The 19,368-nt window shown below is 42.6% G+C and overlaps 1 protein-coding gene across 10 annotated transcripts in view; it reads left to right on the plus strand.

Moving 5' to 3' along the window:
* Positions 1-19,368, plus strand: part of SMOC2 (SPARC related modular calcium binding 2) — a 1,415,403-nt gene that overhangs the window by 805,819 nt on the left and 590,216 nt on the right. For all 10 annotated transcript variants that reach the window (XR_011203762.1, XR_011203761.1, XM_069234975.1 and 7 more), the window contains exon 8: positions 16,289-16,475. Coding sequence is in view for 8 of the 10 variants with exons in the window: in XM_069234975.1 (XP_069091076.1) it covers positions 16,289-16,475 (187 nt within the window). In the remaining 2 variants the exon portion in view is untranslated. The remainder of the gene's footprint in view (positions 1-16,288; positions 16,476-19,368) is intronic.

A 19,368-nucleotide genomic window follows, 5' to 3' on the forward strand; every position in this document is an offset into this window, starting at 1 on the left:
TTAAGTTGTTGCACCTCTCCATGTGGATGAAATCTAGCTGCAAAACCTCAAACGGATACGTAGGAGGTGCAAAATGACCAGCTGGAGTTGGGGTTCCTCTACCAGGGTTGTGTTTCAGGCATACCATGCAATTTTTAAACACATTTTCTGCGCACTTGGGAATTCTTGCATTTTGCCATACTGGGGCCAACAACTTACAAATCCCTTTCACACTGATGTGAGCCATTCCATGAGCCATTGTAACTACTGCAAGCACATACGCATCGGGTAGCAACCATCTTTGATGTTCTGACAACTCGACCCAACAACCATTCGCATCCAATTTACCCGTACTTTCTCTCCACACACTCAATTCTCTCTCTGTGGCTTCAGCTCGAATCGATTTTACGCTTTCTATCGTGTCTTCACACATTCCAACATCACCAATCCATCTTGCAGGGCCCGCGACATACATTCGGCTCATCACATTCCTTGCCGTTTCTTTTGCGACCTCGCCAGCAAATGCATTCCCACGACCAACATCATCAGTCACCTTTTTATGTGCGCTACACTTCACAATCGCAACTTGCAACGGTAAAGTAAGTGAATCAAGGAGCTCATTTACCAACTGACCATGCTGTATTTTAGTTCCATGCGAGGTCAGGAACCCACGTTCCTTCCACAAACGCCCAAAACTATGGGCCACACCAAACGCATATTGGCTATCGGTATAGATAGTCACTTTCATTCCTTTTGATACTGTACATGCTCTTGTTAGGGCTATTAACTCAGCTGCTTGGGCTGAATTGTGTGGGATACGTGCAGCTTCAACAATCGTACACAAAGTTGTCACAGCATACGCCGCAGTCGTGTCACCATTCGTGAGCTTAAAGCATGAACCATCCACCCACAAAGTACCATCACTCTTTGCAAGGGGAGTGTCCAGAAGGTCTATTCTCCCTTTCGTTTCTTCTTCTGTTCTATGGAGACAATCATGTTGTTCAGAAGTATCTAACTCCGTCACAATTGGCAATAACGTAGCTGGGTTAAGTGTAGTGCATCTTTTTATATGTACATGGCTTGCTAACAATGTCAACTCGTAACCTGACAATCGAGCACTAGTTAAATGCTGTGTCTTGGTTCTGTTTAACAATGTGTCCACTGCATGTGGAACCATTACGATTAATGTGTTATTCATCACTAAACCAGCAGACTGTCGGATAGAAACAGCAGTTGCCGCTGCCGCTCTTAAGCTTGGTAGTGCCTTAGCTACTGGGTCTAAGGTTGAAGAGAAATAGGCGCATGGACGCTCCCTGTCTCCAAACTGTTGTGTCAAAACTGCTAACGCACAACCTTCTTTCTCATGGACATACAATGTAAAAGGCTTGCTGTAGTTGGGGGTACCCAACACAGGAGCTGAACATAATGCATCACGTAATTCGACAAAACTTTTCTGACAATCTTCAGACCATGGGACGGGATTTGGTGTATCTTTACAAGTTAATGCCACCAAGGGTTTGGCTATTAACGAAAAATTAGGTATCCATTGTCTGCAATATGATGTAATACCCAAGAAAGCACGCACTTCTCTCTGTGTTCTTGGCACACTCATTGCTGCAACAGCCCTGATTCTCTCTGGGGTCAGTTGCCTTCCCTCCTTCGAAAAGAGATGACCTAAATAGGTCACTTCTTTTTGACAATACTGTAACTTTGAAAGGGACACTTTGTGGTGTAAATCAGACAAATGACGCAATAATGACAATGTTGCTTCTTTGCAGATCTCCTTAGTATCTGCAGCAACTAGCAAATCATCGACATATTGAATGAGAGTGGCGCCATCAGGTAACATAAGAGTGTCAAGTTGTGCTTTCAAAGCCTGACTATAGATGGATGGACTTTCACAATAGCCTTGAGGAGCTCTCTTAAATCTGAAGCTTCGTCCTCCCAAATTGAAGCCAAAAATGTCCCTGCTCTCTTCTGCAATAGGGATGCTGAAGAAAGCATTTTTCAGGTCTATCACTGAAAACCAAGTGGCTGAAGCTGGAATCATTGTCAACAATGCAGTGATATCGGGGACGACTGGAAACTGTGGCACAACTATTTTGTTCACCTCTCTAAGATCAATTACAAACCTATAAACATGTGGCTGAGTAGGGTCAGTATGCTTCAAGACAGACAAAACAGGACTATTACAAACGTTGCCTCTTGTCTCTTCAATTACATCCTTCTCAATCAGATCACAAATAATTGCTAACAACGCTTTTTCCCCTTCACTAGAGATCTTGTATTGGGGAATACGTGGCATTTTAACATTGGCTTTTAATGTTATCACATATGGCTGAATTTCCAAAAGACCTACATCATTAGGTCCAGTAGCCCAAAGAGTATTAGGAAGAGACGAAAATTCTGGTGGAAATCTGTCCTTTGACAAATACATTGGTGAAACCACTTTCTTACCCAATGTGAGTTGCACTCCAGAAGGAGAGCAATACAATCTCTTTAACAGATCTAATCCTAACAAGTTCTCGCCACAACCTGTCGTCAAAATAAGGGGTGTTTCAAATTTACAAGGTCCAACAGAAAGAGATATAGGGTTAGAAATCGGATTTCTAACTGGGGTGCCGGAAAACCCTACTGATACATTTGTTTCGCCAGGCAAAGGTGCGCCAGGGAGTTTTGAGTGCATAATAGAACTCTTGGTAGCACCAGTATCCAACAGAAAAGGTTCTGACACACCTGATGCAATCACCTTACCATAAGGCCCACTCTGATCTACTGGAACTGAAACAACTCCCTCTCTTTGTCTATGGCTGTCCTAGCAATCATTACTGTCCAAATGCTCATCCTCTGTATAGTAATCATCAGTATAGTACTGAGCCGTCCTACCAGATGCATTAACCTGTTGATCAAATCTGTTCATTGAGTTTTGAGGGAGGAATGGGCGCGTGCTCTGGGGAACATATCCACGTCCTCTTCCTCTAGGTGCTTGTGGAACACCTCGACCTCTTAAACCAGAAGTACCATTTGCGCGCTGTAGCAAAGCAGGGCAACTATACTTGAAATGACCCTCTTCCTTGCAATATGAATACTGATTGGGATCTACTGGGATACGTGGTTGAGCATACTCGGCTCTTTGCGAGTTTCTCTGAAACGGTTGGGGCTGATAGTAATTCTGATAGTTGTTCTGATAGTTACTCTGTGCACCACTATTTTGACCACCAAGTGGCGGGTACGCTTGTTGTAACAGAACCTTTGTTTTCAATTCTTTAGTTTTCTTCTCTACTCTATCTCTCTCATCTTTATCTCTATTTTCGTAGTACTGTGCAGTAGCCAATATCTGCGCTGAAGAGGAAACTTCCCAAGAACTTTCTGAATCTTTTAACTTTTTACACAACTCAGGAAGCAGATTCTGCACAAATTTATCGACGAACAAACGTTGACCACCTTCCGTGCTCATATCTTGACCACTGTGGTCCACAAACGTTTCTTCAAACCTGGTGAAGAAATCTGATACCGTTTCTTCTTTCTTTTGCTTACATGCAGACAATTTATCCCAGTTTACACGCATCGCAGGCATTATAGTTTTCATGTAATCAATAATCCTACCAGGAAGCTCTGTCACTAAAGGCTCAGGTTTAGCACCACCAATTTGTCGGGCATCTGCAGCAGCAATATTAGCCCATGTGTCACCTAACTCTTGAGCATGGTCTGTATGGCGAATCTTTCCCCATAAAGGCTGTGGAACAACATTCCCAAACAACATGTCTATGTCAGCTAAATTCATAATGCAAGACCCCGCAGTCTGTGACAATTCCTTGTAATACCCTGTGGGATTCTTACGGGGATCAGGCAATGTCTGCTTAAGGGCTAAAACTTCAGCTCGCTTCCATGGAACGTATACCCATACACGCTGGAAATGAGGCAGGACAGGTGGATTAGCATTTGGGTCCCCTTCCCTCCATTGTGGGGGAACTTCTCTCATGGGGTACTGTTTCCCTTTCTTTTTAGCAGAAGAATCATATTTAAACAATAACCTGGAAACACCTTCAGTCCTAAACGACAATAACATCGCAACTGCTTTCTCGACATCTGAACCCACAATCAAACCTGTCACAAAATCGAACCGTACACGACACAACTTAGGCGGATTGGGCTCCAAACCATTTTCCTCTAAATCCTCAGAAAGAAAAGTACACATTTTCTCAAAAACGTATCTCTGTTTCGGTTCTTCCCACTGATGGAAGACATCCATAACAGATTCTAGTTCATATCTCGCTGGTTCAGTAACCCATTTATGCGCCAAATAATTCAGTGTCTCTTTCTCCCTATCATCAGGCAATTGGCTACGCAATTGTTTATGCTCTGAAACTGGGGTCGTAGCTAATGACCCAAAGAGAGGGGATAAAAGACTAGTCACAGTGTTTGTCATTCTCTGACGGATAGAGGGAGAGGTTGACAAATGAACAGGAGGAAAAACAGAATGAGACAAGGCAGAGACAGAAGCAGTGTCAGAAACAATACCAGGAGTGGTAGTCGCTATAGTAGTCAAAGTTGTAGGAAGTAAAGGCAGAGCAGATGTCAAAGCCGGTGGCCCTTGAGGAGGCTGCACCGGAGGAATAGGAACCAACTGAAGAATAGCTGGTGGGTGCTGTGGAGGAGCAGGAGGCAATGCAACCACTGGTTGTGCAACTAGAGGTTGCGGAGGTGCCGTGGCATTCTGCGCATAGGGTGGTGGCGAACTTAGCAAATGCGACATTAGGGGATCTTTTTCAGAGTCTTTTGCTGCATCTTGCTGAAGAGGCGGCAAAACTTGATAGCATTTATCTACTGTCATTTTATGTTGCCTATGCAACTGCTCATTCAACTGTTCTACTTCGTTATCTTTAAACTGTATAGCAGCTTGCATAATCGAAATACCTTTTTCTCTCTTATTTTTCTTAGCTAATTTAATTTCCTTTTGCTTGGCTTCCTTACGCCATAAGCGGAAAGAATCAAACATTGCCGGCTGGGCTTTCTTCTTAAAAAGTCTAACTTCGAGGTTATCTAAGATTTCTGTGTCAAAGCTACCATTTTGGGGCCATTTTAAAACACCATCTTTTCTGGTGTAACGGATCCATACTTCATTATATGTGATGAGGCCTACTCCGTGCTTCACATATAGTTCATAGGTTGGAGTTCCAATCGGAGGAACCGGACATGAGTCCTCCAACCGGGAGTCCCTTTTACAACCAAGACAAAACAAATTTCCAAGTCTGCTAAGACCAGGCATCTTCGCTCACTAGTCTAGCTTCAAACTTCAAAGGATTATCGTTTACGATAGTCTCGTGAATACACGAGTCCTTCGGCTTTGGTACTTGCAAGTTCCAAATCAAAGTGATACCAAACCAAATGTCCAACTAAGGACCAAACCAAGTGTCCAACTAAGGACTGGGAGACGCTCCACTTATACTTAACTGAAAATATCGAGGACGTCACCAGAAGACTCGTCTTATCGTTTCGCTCTACCAAACATCAAGGGTCCAAATCAGGGCGATAGCCAGGGCAGCAGTCCTTCGTAGCCGTCGGGAAGCGGGGAACCTCGCAGCAAAGACTTTCGGACCACGTCGACATGCAGGGGTCGATGAAGTGGCGGCCTTCCTCCAGAATTTTCACACGAAGCTCCTCACGGACCTCAGGCTTGGACCGGTACCGCTGGTATCGCCCCACGTTGGGCGCCAACTGAGGTACTGGGTTTTTCAGAACCGGTACTGATCCGGTAACCCAGTGGTGCCAGGGTACACCAAAGACCTCGGGTACTTTCCTGATTCAGACCACAGAAACTCAGAGTCTTCTAGGTGAAGTCAAAGATCGAATTTATTGGCTGCAACCAAGTAACAAGCGTCCTAGAAGTACAACAGCACGGTTTGTATGTTCTCAGGAGACTGTGTGTCAATGCAAAGTCAGGTTTCCTTATATACAGTTTTTTAAGCTTCAGGCAAACATTCTTGACATTTTGGTTGGTCATTCACATGTTTTCACTGCAAAGGAAAAAAAAGTGTCATGATGAAACCTCATATTTCATGTCATCCAACCCATAATAAATTACCCGGCAAGGCCTAGTATTTTACATCTTATAAGTGTGGACCCCCAATAAAAACGGGCACCTCCACCTCGTAAAGTAAGAAGAAGAAAAGAGCAGGTGCAGGTGTGAGCAAGATTAGGCAGGGTGTGTGAGCGATAATAAGGGTTTTATGGCATGGTGTGCCTTGATGCTATCTGATTCGGCCACTGGGAGAGGGACTGACCAAACAGGTTTGGCCTGAGGCAATGGTTCCAGCTTGCCCAGGTCAGAGAAAAGTCAATCAAGGTGTACCTGTCCTTGGAATCAAATCTGACTGTATTATAAGCCTATGTGAGGGCAACTTTTAAAAATGGCTGCCGTGTATAAAATGGGAGCCACGAGTGCAGGACGAAAATGGCGATTTCGAGGTGAAAACGCTGCTGGAATTGAGCGAAAATGCTCATGCTTAGTGTACTAGTCATTATCGGTCTTTTGATACTAAAATCGTACTGCTGTGGCAAAGTAAATTACATAGGTCCAGAATTTTTAGAACCACAAGACTGTGGCCTTGCAATTCCCAGGACCAAACACAGGTCATGTTGCCCCTCCAGAACCAGTGGGCTTGTTTCTGCATCTGGCTGACGTGCACCCCCTCCCCCTGGCCTATTTGCCAACTGATGCCCCTGCAGTGTTCTCTCCGGATTGGGGCAGCATTTGAGTGGGGCCTTGGAATTTGCCCTGTGGTTATGTGGGTCTTGTGAACTATGGACTGGGCAGTGCCCCTTTTTTGTACACGTGTACAGATCTGATTAGTGTGTAAATCGTATTGTTTAATTTATTGTTGGACTGATTAGAAACATTTATGTAAATTCCTGTTCCCTTGGCATTATTCTGCAGATTTTCGTGGTCAAATTGTTTTTGTTATGCATATGGTTGTGTGTATGGTGTGTGTGTGTCGGGTGTGTGTCGTCTGTGTGTGTATCACTCTCTTTTTCCTCCCGCCCTCGTGTGCTTGGCAGTTGTACTCACCGTCGTCATCTTTGCCGGCGTTGGTGTTCCAGGTGGAGCATAACGTAGAAGATCATCGGAAAGACTTGCAGTTCGGGTTCCATGGCGGCGTGGTTTTTCCCTGTGTCTCCAATGGTGAGTCCTTTGACTTTTGTGCTCTGTTTCCGCCAGGCTTTTGATGGCATTGGTCCCGCCCCGGAAAAGGTGGAGGTTTCCTGTGTCAAAATATGTGGGCGGTACTTTGCCTTCGGCCTGGCTGTAGGTGGTTACCGCCGTGGTGACTGTTGTCTCCGCCCTGGCGGTCGGTGTGGAACATTGGCTGTCTATTGGAGATATCACTGCCATCAATCTTATCACTCGTAGTAATTGGGAAAATGTTAGATTCACTTTTAGTAAACAAATCTGAGGGCTCTGCTAATGTAACATGTGATTCCTGTCTATAGAATTGGTGTATATATTGGTGCTTATACCTTGTGGATTAAGTTTAAGAGCAACAGTTTTATTTTGTATGTTACTTGTAAATTTAATGTTTGCATTTTGTTTGAATTGTAGGCTCTTCCCTGCTAGAGCCATTTCAATTGCTTTTCAAATCAGAACAATATCATAATTGAATTACATGTAGATGATTTGTTTTTTTCCATTCGTCATATACAAAAAAGTAATCCTACAATTTGAGAATAAAGATGTTTATATACCTTGGTGCTACTGAAAATCCCATGCAGTTCCACCGTATTGCAAGTAGTATGTTTCTTTATGTTTGAAAACATTGCCGTACAGAGCAAAGTTAAAAAACTACTAGAAAAATATGTTGTTGTCTCTTGTGGTACCTTCTCATAACTATTAGCTACTTCAGTTAGTAGCTAGTTTTGTTGGTAAAAAAGTGTGCAACCTGTTACCACTTTCACACATACAGCCATATCACAAATAGGGCATACTATTCTTGTGTGTGCTGTGGCACACTTTTAAATTGGTGTGCCGGGTGCAGACAGAAGCAGTGTACCCTATAACAAATAATATGCTGCCCTCAGGGCAGCCATGAACTCCCGCCTGCCCTGGGGCAGTGCATTAGTGAAAGAAGGATCATCTGCTTCAAGCAGTTGGTCCGCCTTTCACAGTACAAGTGGGATCCACCTGACAGAGATCCCTCTGAATGTGGGTGACTGCATCTACCTCATGGTGGATGTGTCAAAGGATCAATAGGACCCCCTTTTCCCCTCCAGAGCGCTACTGTCAGTGGATATACGGACTGTGCTCCACTTTTTGTGGTGCACAGTCAGGGCGCCTCTTGACAGTCTATTTGCCTCAGCATCTACATTCATAATAAGGAGCAGAGACCACACCCCAATACAAATGGGTGTACGTACTCCTAAAGATAGCACTGGTGTTGTATAATGCGCTAGCGACCATTATACCATAGTCCCCCAATATTGCAGAAAGCGGCTGCACACGCCCACTGCACCGTTAGAGCAGTGTACTTAATGAGGTCCTTAAACCTCAGAAGTAAGCACATTTAAATGTGATGTTGAACACATTGTCTAGTAAAATGGCCATCCAATGTAAAATTCAACCGAACTATAACAGCATTTTTAAAATTTGGTTTCAAGTGTTTGTAACTATCCGAAAACATGACTCCATTTAACCATATTCAATTCATATAATAGAACAAACTTGACCCAATGTTCCCTATTAACACACAAGCACTTAACATAAAGGATCATTAACAGGGTTCCTGTAAAGGGAGGGAGAGCAATTGCTGCAGTCGCAATTGCAATCGGCTGGAATGCTGAAGTCTACCTTAACAGTTCAGGTTTCTGCGCCGGTCCACTGTGCTCTTGGGAAGTCAATGATTCTAGTGGAACTCGGTTACAAACAAAAGTATTGATGAAAGATATCCTTAACAGAAAGGTCCACACAAAACTTTACATGATGAAGTCATATTTTGTGTCGCTAACTTATTGTACATTTGTGTACCAATAGCAGCCATAGCTGATGCTCTGCTCTTAAACGATCAAATTCAAAGCGGTCCTCAAGGCCAAACAATGTCCAAATACAAGGTTTTGTTGTGTCACTCCAAACCTTGATGCACATGTAACAGTGGGGCGTCCATGACAGAAAACATCACAGTGGGACACATATATTGTTAATGTTTGAAAAGTTTATGTAATACCATGCTTCATATCTCTTTAGATTGGATAACCACGGACCGCTCGTGTACTACCTTGGTCTAAGACTGGGCATCCTTTTTTGTTGAAAGAGTATGTTGTGTCAAGTATAAACTTTAAAATAATTATGAAATATAGCATGTTTGTGTCCACTAGTAGCTAACCTACTGAACACTTTGGGAATAATTGCATATTTTCAATTAAAAAATATATTACAGTGTTTAACAGAGCTTGTCAAATTGCAAGCTTGTCTACTTGTAATGCTGCTGCTACAGTGTGCTATGGCTGGATTGCATTATCTGTGTGTGCATTGATGACGAGCCAGCTCTCACAATAATAGCTGTAGGAAATTCACTGTGAGTCTTATAAACGTCCTATTTTGCTCTTTAGGCAGGGAGCTAATTGAAGTGAAAAGATCCTGTGTTAAAAAAACAAGAAATAACACGTTATTTAGTCGTGTGGCAAAGAAATCATTTTTGGTGTCAGGACAGTCAGAAATGTGGAAAGAAAGAACAACAAAGCAGCTGCATTTGCTACCTTTTTTAATGGCGAGACATGCGACGTTATGAGTTGGTTTCATTGGTCCCTGGTGCGTTGTTTTTTATACCTAGTCTTAAAATGGTTTAGGAAATAAACCCTTTCATGTCTGACCAGCAAAGTTAGCATTGCTTGTAGAGTTTTAACTCATCATTAAACCATCGTTAATGGCTGGTACAGGCAACTTCCTGTCATTCACTCTCATGTTTTTTTGGATTTAGTAATCTGCAGTAATCTTTTTAGAGATGAATTGCTAATGTGCCTTTGTTTAGGTTGCCGTTATTTTTTACATCTTTATTTCAATGATTGGTCATCTACTCAAGTCTTCATGGGCCCTTTACTCCTGTACTTCCAATAACCTAAGGTTCCCCCTGCTGTAAAGAGGCAGATTCAAGATAGGAAAAGCAGGTTCTTGAGAAGCAGTAATTGGGAAATTGAATACCTAAAGCTAGAGACTTATCTTGAGATGACCCATTTTTCACAGTCACCATTTTTTTAAGTAAGGCATATATTTACAACTGCAACTTCTCTTCGCTAATGTCATGAATCTCTTGTATTCTCATTTTACAATAATGTGAGCAGCTTGTGGATAGCTCGTGGTTGCTCATATGATCACTGTGAAATAATACTCTTCACTGCTTCAGGTAATGTTCATTTGCCAGGGTGACACTTTAACAACATCAATTATCCACTGGAACTGCTGAAAGATCCTATCACCTGCCATACTTCCATCACTGCACATACTGTCATCACTCACCATGCCACAGTCACCACCCATGCTGCCATTACAGCGTAAACTGTTTTCACCACCCGTGCTGTTATCACAACCCTGGCTTCCATCTCTATCCATGCTGCCATCACCACCCATGCCACAATTATTACCCATACTGCCATCACCACCCATTCTCACATCACCACCCATGTCATATTCACTACCAGGTCCTGCCACATTCTCAACTACTGTGTCATTTTCTGTCAAATCTTCCAGTAACTGCCCCTCCTCGTTTGCACTTTTGATAATGTTTCTCTCGGTTTTCAACTCCTCGCATTATCCCAGACTTATATCTTTGCAGATGAGATGGTATTTAAATTGAACCTTGCCTACATTTCATGTCTGTAAACATAAAAAATACTGAAGACTCAGATGCAAAGATTTGTTAGCTCACCAACTAAGAAGGAGTTAGATGGACAAGTGGATGCTCAATGAAAAGTTATCCTTCTCTTTGGTATTGGAGAGCTTTGATAAGCACCTTGCATTTGAGTTTAATTTTAGCAAATTAGGACATTAAAGAGATCCTGAAAAATACAATAAAGTACAGTTTATAGGTAATTTAATTTAGCCCGTATATCTGCTTTTCTTTAGTACTCTTTCTCCCTTCCATCATGGATAAGGACCAAATGAAATGAATCCCCTACACGTTAGGACCTACACTGCATGGGAAATGCCATGTTCAGTTCATAATATCATATATATACAACCACATGTTAAAACATGTACTATCTGCTTATATTAAATACTTGAATAGATATAGCTTTAGCCTACTATGCTATAAATGTGTGTCAGAAAGTGGATTATTAATTTAGGGGGGGCACACCCATGCAAACTTAATAAACACAAACCTTTTACACTGCCTCCTTTTTCCATTTAATGCAATTCGTCACAAAGCCTCTCATTCAAGATGGGTCTAGCCTTCATTCCTCTGTAAAATCCTGATCTTCCCTTTCCAGCACAACACTGTGAAATGAAGGAGACTCTTCTCTCCTTCCGCTGGAACCAGTTGTATCCCCCTCCCCGCCCCTCCCCCCCACCCCAATGGGAGTACAGAGAAATGTCTGAGGAGGCTCCGTAAATAATGGGTTCAGTTCCGTGGGCCACCATTTGAGATTCCTACATCAAATGGAGAGCTGTTCAGCAGCCTATTTGTGACAAACCACTTCTAGTTATTTCTGCACTATTTTCTAAGGCTGAGTTACGGAAAAATATTTTTTCCACAACCAGGCTCGTTTATGGAAAATATTATTTGGCCTACACAGTCACAATCAGTTTTTGACAACTATTCAAAGTGGGAACATATTTTCCCTTAATATTTAGTAGGGCCTGCTTTTATGTATTAAGTGCTCAGCCACGTGGGTTTACATGGCACACTGAGGACTGACATTTATACAAAAAAGTAGGAGCCATATAAGTTATATGTATATGTGGATTATGTAAATACAAAGCAGACCACTATGACATTTAAACTTCCACACTACTGGTGCATTTCCTTCCTACACCATGGCCTTAGTGGAGTTAAATAACCACTTGGCTGTAACCAGGTAAAGTACATGTAGAGTGAAAGGTCAAACACACTGTGGCACTGAATGACCTTGTAACACTGCATAATCATAACATCAGCAAACAATATGTACATAAAAAAGGGAACAGTGGGGGGAGACCATGCAGAAAGAGACAAATTGTCATAATGGACAAATTAGACCTTAATGGGTGGAAAATCGAAATCCTTTTATTATAGGTTTCATTTCAGTCGTCCTGCCTTATTTCTGGCTAGAGGCACTAAAATCAGTACCATTGACCTTTCTAGTTGGTCAAGATTCTAGGCTTCCCTTAAGCCAGTGCATCTCCCAAAGAAGCAACACATCACTAAAGTGGTGAAAGGTTACAGTAAACAGTATAAAGTGGCATAGAACATTTTGTAATGCGTAAAAACAACCACATTCTCTCTAAATCAGACTGCAAGAAACTTTTTTAGTGCAAAAGCAGACAGTAAGGGATAATGTAACAATGAAGAGACATTACAGCATCACAGTGGTGCTAACAAATTTGCTAGCTAAAAGTGAAAGTTCGGAATTAGCTTAAAGTGATTGTGTCTTGCTCACCAGGTCGTTTTGGATGACGGTGCATTGTTTAAAGACTTACTAGCGTTTTGTGTTGGGTTTGCATTACTATTGTATTGCAAACCTGATGCAAAATATTAAGATGTGATATACTATACAAACCACATATAGATTTGTGTTTGATAGTATTCCAAATGAAATATGAAATAGAATTTGTTAGCATAACATATGATCAGAAAAGAGCTTTTAGGCGCTAAAAACCCTGATCACAACTGAACAGTGGGAACAGAAGCCTAAGTAAAATCCCAAAGTAACACAACGTTGCACAGTGCGCTGCCTTTCGTTGCTTTGCATGGCTTAGTAAATATACCTAAACTAATTTTGGTTTGGGGCTAAATCACTAAGAGTAATGCAACCCTGATGCAAAGTCATAGTAAATCTGGACCTAGGTGGATTATAGAAGACGCTCTTACATAACATTAAATTAACTAAAATGACAAAACATGACATCAAGAAACAACAGAACAGAACAGAAAATGGTTTGTCATGAAATATATAAAAGTATATAATTCAGACTCAAATCAAGGAGACCATGGAATGAGTTAATGTAAGCTGCAGACAAGGCACTGGCTATTTTCAGCCTGTGAGCTACGTAAAAACGAAAATTGTGATATGAAGCACCAAAGAAGAATTATGGACTTTTACTTCCCCCGGTCTGAATTGGTAATATATGTCTGCTGTTGAAAATATTTTATAATTAGTAATATATCTCTTACTAAAGAAACAGTAGTCAGTGGAAGAAACTGATGAAATCTAAAAAAAATGAGTAGATGCAGTAGACAGAGTATTAAACTGTTGGAGTGGTTTACGTTCATCGCTGGCAAACGATATCAGAGTGCTTATGGAGTGAGGTTTGTTATAATACAGCTTTATGACATGAAATCTCAGCCTGTTTTTTTCTGTGTGCAGAAAGTTTCTCAATTAACCTGAGTCTCGGAGTCTCTATCGCTCTTGTTCATATGCTGTAAATAGAAAGAGAAGCAACATAAGGGACATAAACAGACCTTAACCGCAGAAATAATAAAAAGAAATAAAAATCATAATGTCTGCAGTCTGAACTCTTTTTATTTATTTACTGGACGAGCCACATGCTACCCTTTTGGATGGCGTCCAGATCTCAGCTTCCATAGCCACTTAAAAAATGAGGGAAACAGAGATTGTAACCTGAACTGTCATGGCTTGCCTGGCTTTCATTAGGCCTACTTCTGTGTTCAAACAACTCCTTTATGCGCCTCAGAAGAATGGAGCAGTCTTTTCTGTATTTCGTCGATTTCTTCAAATTGCATGCATTAGCAACAGTTTAAATCGTGGGACCAATGCCATTACTTTTGGAAGGTAACACATTATTTTTTGACCGGGGAGATAGAACAGATATGTTTTATTAAAATCCCTACCACACATAAAAGCAATTCAATATTTTCACTTGTACACAAAGATACCTCAACATATTCAAAGTAGATACTTAGCTATACTATCTCGTGCAAAGAGCAAAATTTACCATCTGTCACATGCAAAATTTAAAAACATCTTTCTACAACTTGCAAAGATTAAAAACATCGTTAATCAATCATCCTTACCTTATTTTACTGTACACAGAATAATTTAGCGAAATCAAAGGTAACCCTGCATGCATTCCTTAGAGTTCCTTTAAGTCCCCAATCAGCCCCAGCCCCTTCATTCCCTTCCAGTTTCCTGGCTCCAACAATGTTCTCAGACCTTGGGGTTGAGTTAGAATTATTTATTTGCACCTGTCAATAGTGGTAATTTTTGCAAGTTTTAACACTTATTTGCTGATCTTGCATCGTATCAAAGAATTGTTCCTTTATACTTCTCCTCAGATGTTATAGAGAGTAATACAGAAATCTAAACAAATAATATATATTGTCTGTCTTATGTGATACCAAAGTCAAAATTGGTCATTACAAAAGAGTGGTCTGAGGATTTTGTCTGAAGTCTACCTGTTGACAACTACAAAATGGTTACCTTCCTATTCTTTTTGCACGTCCTTTGCCAAAAATAGCACTGATTAAGTCAACATTATGAACTATCTTTGTGGAGCAATTGAAAACCAATAGCATATAAAAAATGTATGCAAACAATAAATAAAAGAATCATAAACCTAAAAGTATAAAAAAATCTCAGACATTGGGCCTCTCCCACCGTAGACACGTTCTACATCAAATATAAAACATACCCATTCCTAGTTATTTAAATTACATTAATTTTGACAGCCTGCAAAGCAACTGTCCAAGAATCAATAAAGTGATCCACAAAATTACAATTAGGGATGGCCATAATGTTCACCACAACAAACATCCTGTCCTCCTTCTGTATCTATGCCCTTCCAGAATCGGCAAGCACCTCATACATTGTCAAAGTGTACAAAAACAGATTAAACAAAGATGGATTGAAAGAGACCACAAGCATAGTGTGAACTGTGATGAAGTGTCAGTGAAGCTCAAAGGATCAGTGTCCTAAAAGGTAAACTGGTTTGTGTGATGAAAACCTGCCTATATGTAAGTAGCTTCATTCAGACAGCAAAATCATGCAGTATACATGCAACAACACCAAACAGTTATAGAGTTAAAAAAAGCACTTAATAAAAACAAGAACCATTTCTTCAAAAATAGTGGGGCATTAAAAAAACATTGCCAGCCTATGAAGGGATTAGCTGAAGTGCTAGGAAATCTTTGTGGCTGACTCGATGGGCCTTCAGTGGTTCTTCCAGGCCAAAAGTCCTAATTATTCTGGATGATGAATATCTTCAAATGTGTATGGATGGAAGGATTCCATGAGGTGGATTACTTCTGTTAAATAGTCACGCTGATGCTGCAAATGTCACACCACAATGTTTAGAATGGGAAATACACTAAGATGACATCACTTATGTCATATCTTTCTGTGCAGGCTTGGCACCTTGTTCTCCTGAAGTGACGTATGTAGGTCCCAAGTTTACAAAAAGTCCCAAAACGTTTGGCACCAAAACCAATGGCTTTAGCTGGAATTTGAATACAATCTATCTGACCTTGAGGGATTCTCCCCAGCTACTGCTCCACTGGAAGACTTTGACATTCAAAATGGAATTTTAAGAATAGTATCTTTAGGACTGCAAAATCTCCACACTTGTGGCAGACACTCTGAACATATAAAGATAGGCAATTGTAAAGATACTACAAAAAAATAATCTTTGTGAATGTAAAAATTATCGTAAACTTACATCAATGTGTAAGTTTACCTTTGTGAATTAGGCCCTGAGACTTTATAAAGATGCTTTACTTTTTCTATATGTATGCCTTTTACCCTAAGTTTTTAAAATTCACCCTCTGTGTCCCCTTATCCAATTTGGAGGTTTTGATCTATTTGCTTACAAAAATCTCTATTTTTCTAAATTGGTTTGGTAATTTTATTTGGTTGTTTACTTGACTTTCAATTTGCTTGTGCTGCTTGAACATAATACACATTTCTGCTGGGGAATTGCCTGTTGCTTATCTTGCTCCATTACAAACTCTCTTTTTTAAAAGTAAATTACTTTCTACTGTATTTTGAATCGGGACATACATAGATAAATTACAGTATACTGTCAGTAGAGCTATCCACTTGTTCTGTTTGTAAATATTTTACAACCTAGTTTCTGGAATCAGTGCATATTTATATTTTTTATTTGCAGCATCGACCTGTGACCAAGAACACCAGACTGCACTGGAAGAAGCTAAACAACCTAAGAAAGACAATGTGTTCATTCCAGAGTGTGCGAATGGTGGGCTTTATAAACCTGTCCAATGCCACCCCTCCACAGGATACTGTTGGTGTGTTCTGGTAGACACGGGGCGCCCAATCCCAGGAACCTCAACAAGGTAAGCCAGATATTTAAAATAATTCACAAGCCTAAAAGATGGCCTAAAAGATGCTAAGGCAATAATAATGAAATACTTTTTTAAAGTATGTTTCCAAAAGAATTGCAAGAGAATTGAGAGAGGATGTGGCCTTACACCACGAGTTTCCAACCGTGGATCTGGAAAACAGGTACTAGTCTTGGTGTGGCTCAACATCATGGGATTTTGGGCAAATCACCAAATCTCCCTGTGACTAAGAATTAATGTTACCGTTCGTAATATAAATAATGCTTATGTGAAGCGCTCCAATATCTTTTAGTCAAGTTTGCACCATGCAAATATAAATAAATAACACTGCAGCATTTAGTATATTGTTTTTTAATTAATATTCCAACATCGATATGTCGACTTGCCACGCACAATCACTTGAGCCCTGCCCCAGACATAGGCCCTCATTATAACCCTGGCGGTCGGTGATAAAGCGGCGGTAATACCGCCAACAGGCTGGCGGGAAAAAAATGGAATCACGACCATGGCGGAAACTGCCAACACAGACAGCCACTTTAACACTCCAACCGCCACTGCGGTAGAAACAAACACTGCGGCAGTAACCGCCAACAGACAGGCGGAAAACAATGTACTGCCCACTCTATTATGACACACCAATCCGCCAGCTTTTCCAGGGCGGTACCAACGCCATCAAAAGCATGGCAGAAAAAGGACTTGGAACGGAAACCACTCACCTCTCAACACCCAACGATGAACCATTGAAAATCCAGATAGGCCAACATAATTTAAAATATCAGTATATACAAATATTCACAGTATGTACACAAGTCCAGATACTTTTTCATTACATGTCCGTGGACCAGTGGTCCCAAAAAGCATGGGTGAAGCCCACACATGACACTTGCCTCAAAACGGAGAGAACACTGCTGGGGCATCATTCAAAAAAAAAAAACAGGCACCTCAGGGGGAAGGGGAGAGGGGGCACCTCAGCCGGATGATGGGACGACGCCACTGCTCCACGAGGGGGCTCCATGCCCACTGCTTTATCCTGGGGAGTGCCAAGCCACAGTCTCTCAAGTTTCTCAAATGGGTGGATTGCCCACTGCTTTTATACTGGAGAGTGCCAAGCCACAGTCTCTCAACTCTCTCAAGTGGGTGGGTTGCCCACTGCTTTATCCTGGGGAGTGCCAAGCCACAGTCTCTCAAGTGGATGCTGTACTCCACTGGTTCTGGAGTGGTCCTGGTGCCCAGAGTGCTTCATCCTGCCAAGGACTGGGTGAGTGGATACTGTTCTCCACTGGTTCTGGAGGGGGCATGGTGCCCAGAGTGCTTCATCCTGCCAAGGACTGGGGTAGTGGATGCTGTTCTCCACTGGTTCTGGAGGGGGCATGGTGCCCAGAGTGCTTCATCCTGCCAAGGACTGGGTGAGTGGATGCTGTTTCCACTGGCTCTGGAGGGGGCCTGGTGCCCAGAGTGCTGCACATGGGGTGTGGCAGTTCCCATTCCATCACCTGGGTGTCTGAGCCATGAGATTTCCTGTGAACAGGTAGCATGATCCTCTATGGTGGCAGAGACACACTCCTCCCTGTGGCAACATACCCTGCCAACTGCTGGTACTGCCAGTGCTGGTTGTGGTGCCTCATGGAGTCTGTGCAGGGTCCAGGACATCTCCTGCAGCCTCGGATGACTGCCCACTGGGGATGATGCTAATGTCGGCTGGGGTGGCACTGGCTGAGCACGTCGCGGGGCAGGTGGCTGGGGCTGCGGTGTACACAACACACAGGGAGCAGCCCTATGCACTAGGCCATGCACTAACTGTACTTGGGAAAATCACCTGCCCATGGGGGACTGTGTCTAAGCCCATTTGTTGGACACCTGGAACCCACAGGAGCCTGACTAGGTGTAGATGGCCACTACCACTTTTGGGGTTGGAGTGCCACAGAGCCTGCCTAACAATGGACCTACCCTAGCAAGTTTGCCCTGGCCTAGGGGAGCCCACAGCCCACTTCCCCCACCCAGACACCTCATACAGCGCGGAAAGTCAGCTGAATGTGACTACTCACCCCCTTGTGGCTGCTGTGATACCCTCAAGCACCCATACAACTCAGGATATGCTATCGCCAGGATCCGGTACATCAGAGGGGTCATGGTGCGACGGGCACCCCTTCCAGGTTGGGAGGCCATCCCCAGCTGGGCCTCCGCCGTCTTCTTGCTCCAGCAGCGCAGGTCCTCCCATCTTTTGCTGTAGTGGGTTCTCCGTCTATGGTAGACCCCCAGGGTCTTCACTTCCTTGGCAATGGCACGCCAAATACCCTTCTTCTGGTGGGCGCTGAGTTAAGTTTTAATGGATTTTACTCCTCCGTCCGGTTCTTCTTACTCATTGGCAACAACTTCCCACCCTGGCCCAGAAACACATACACTGACCATCCTCACATGCTGGCCTCAGCCCACCCCCCTCCCTGCATCTTCCATCCACCCCACTCCATACATTCATGTCCCATCCATCATGCTCACAGTGTACTCACCTGTTTGTCTGGAGGACCGTAGAGTAGCCTGTACTGGGGAAGGACCCCAGCCACCAGGTTGTCCAACTCCTCTGCGGTAAAGGCAGGGGCCCTTTTCCCAGACACTGCAGCCATTGTCGCTTACAGACTCAGGTTACAGCAGCACTTGCAGTCTAGGTCCTTTCCTGTTGAAGGTCAGGTATCAAGTGAGTGAACAGATAGAAAATGGTGGTTACGTCCACGGCGGTGCGTACCGTCACTGCTGGCATACATTGTCATTGGCTCCTGGAACCAGTAGGGCCCAATGATTACCAATGCGGAATTGCGCCACGGTCTTTGTCCGCCTACTGCGACGCTGCACACCGCCAGCGCAGTTACCTCATTTCCCCTTTGTCCCTCCT

The sequence above is a fragment of the Pleurodeles waltl genome, chromosome 5, assembly GCF_031143425.1.
Source record: "Pleurodeles waltl isolate 20211129_DDA chromosome 5, aPleWal1.hap1.20221129, whole genome shotgun sequence".
Lineage (NCBI taxonomy): Eukaryota > Metazoa > Chordata > Amphibia > Caudata > Salamandridae > Pleurodeles > Pleurodeles waltl.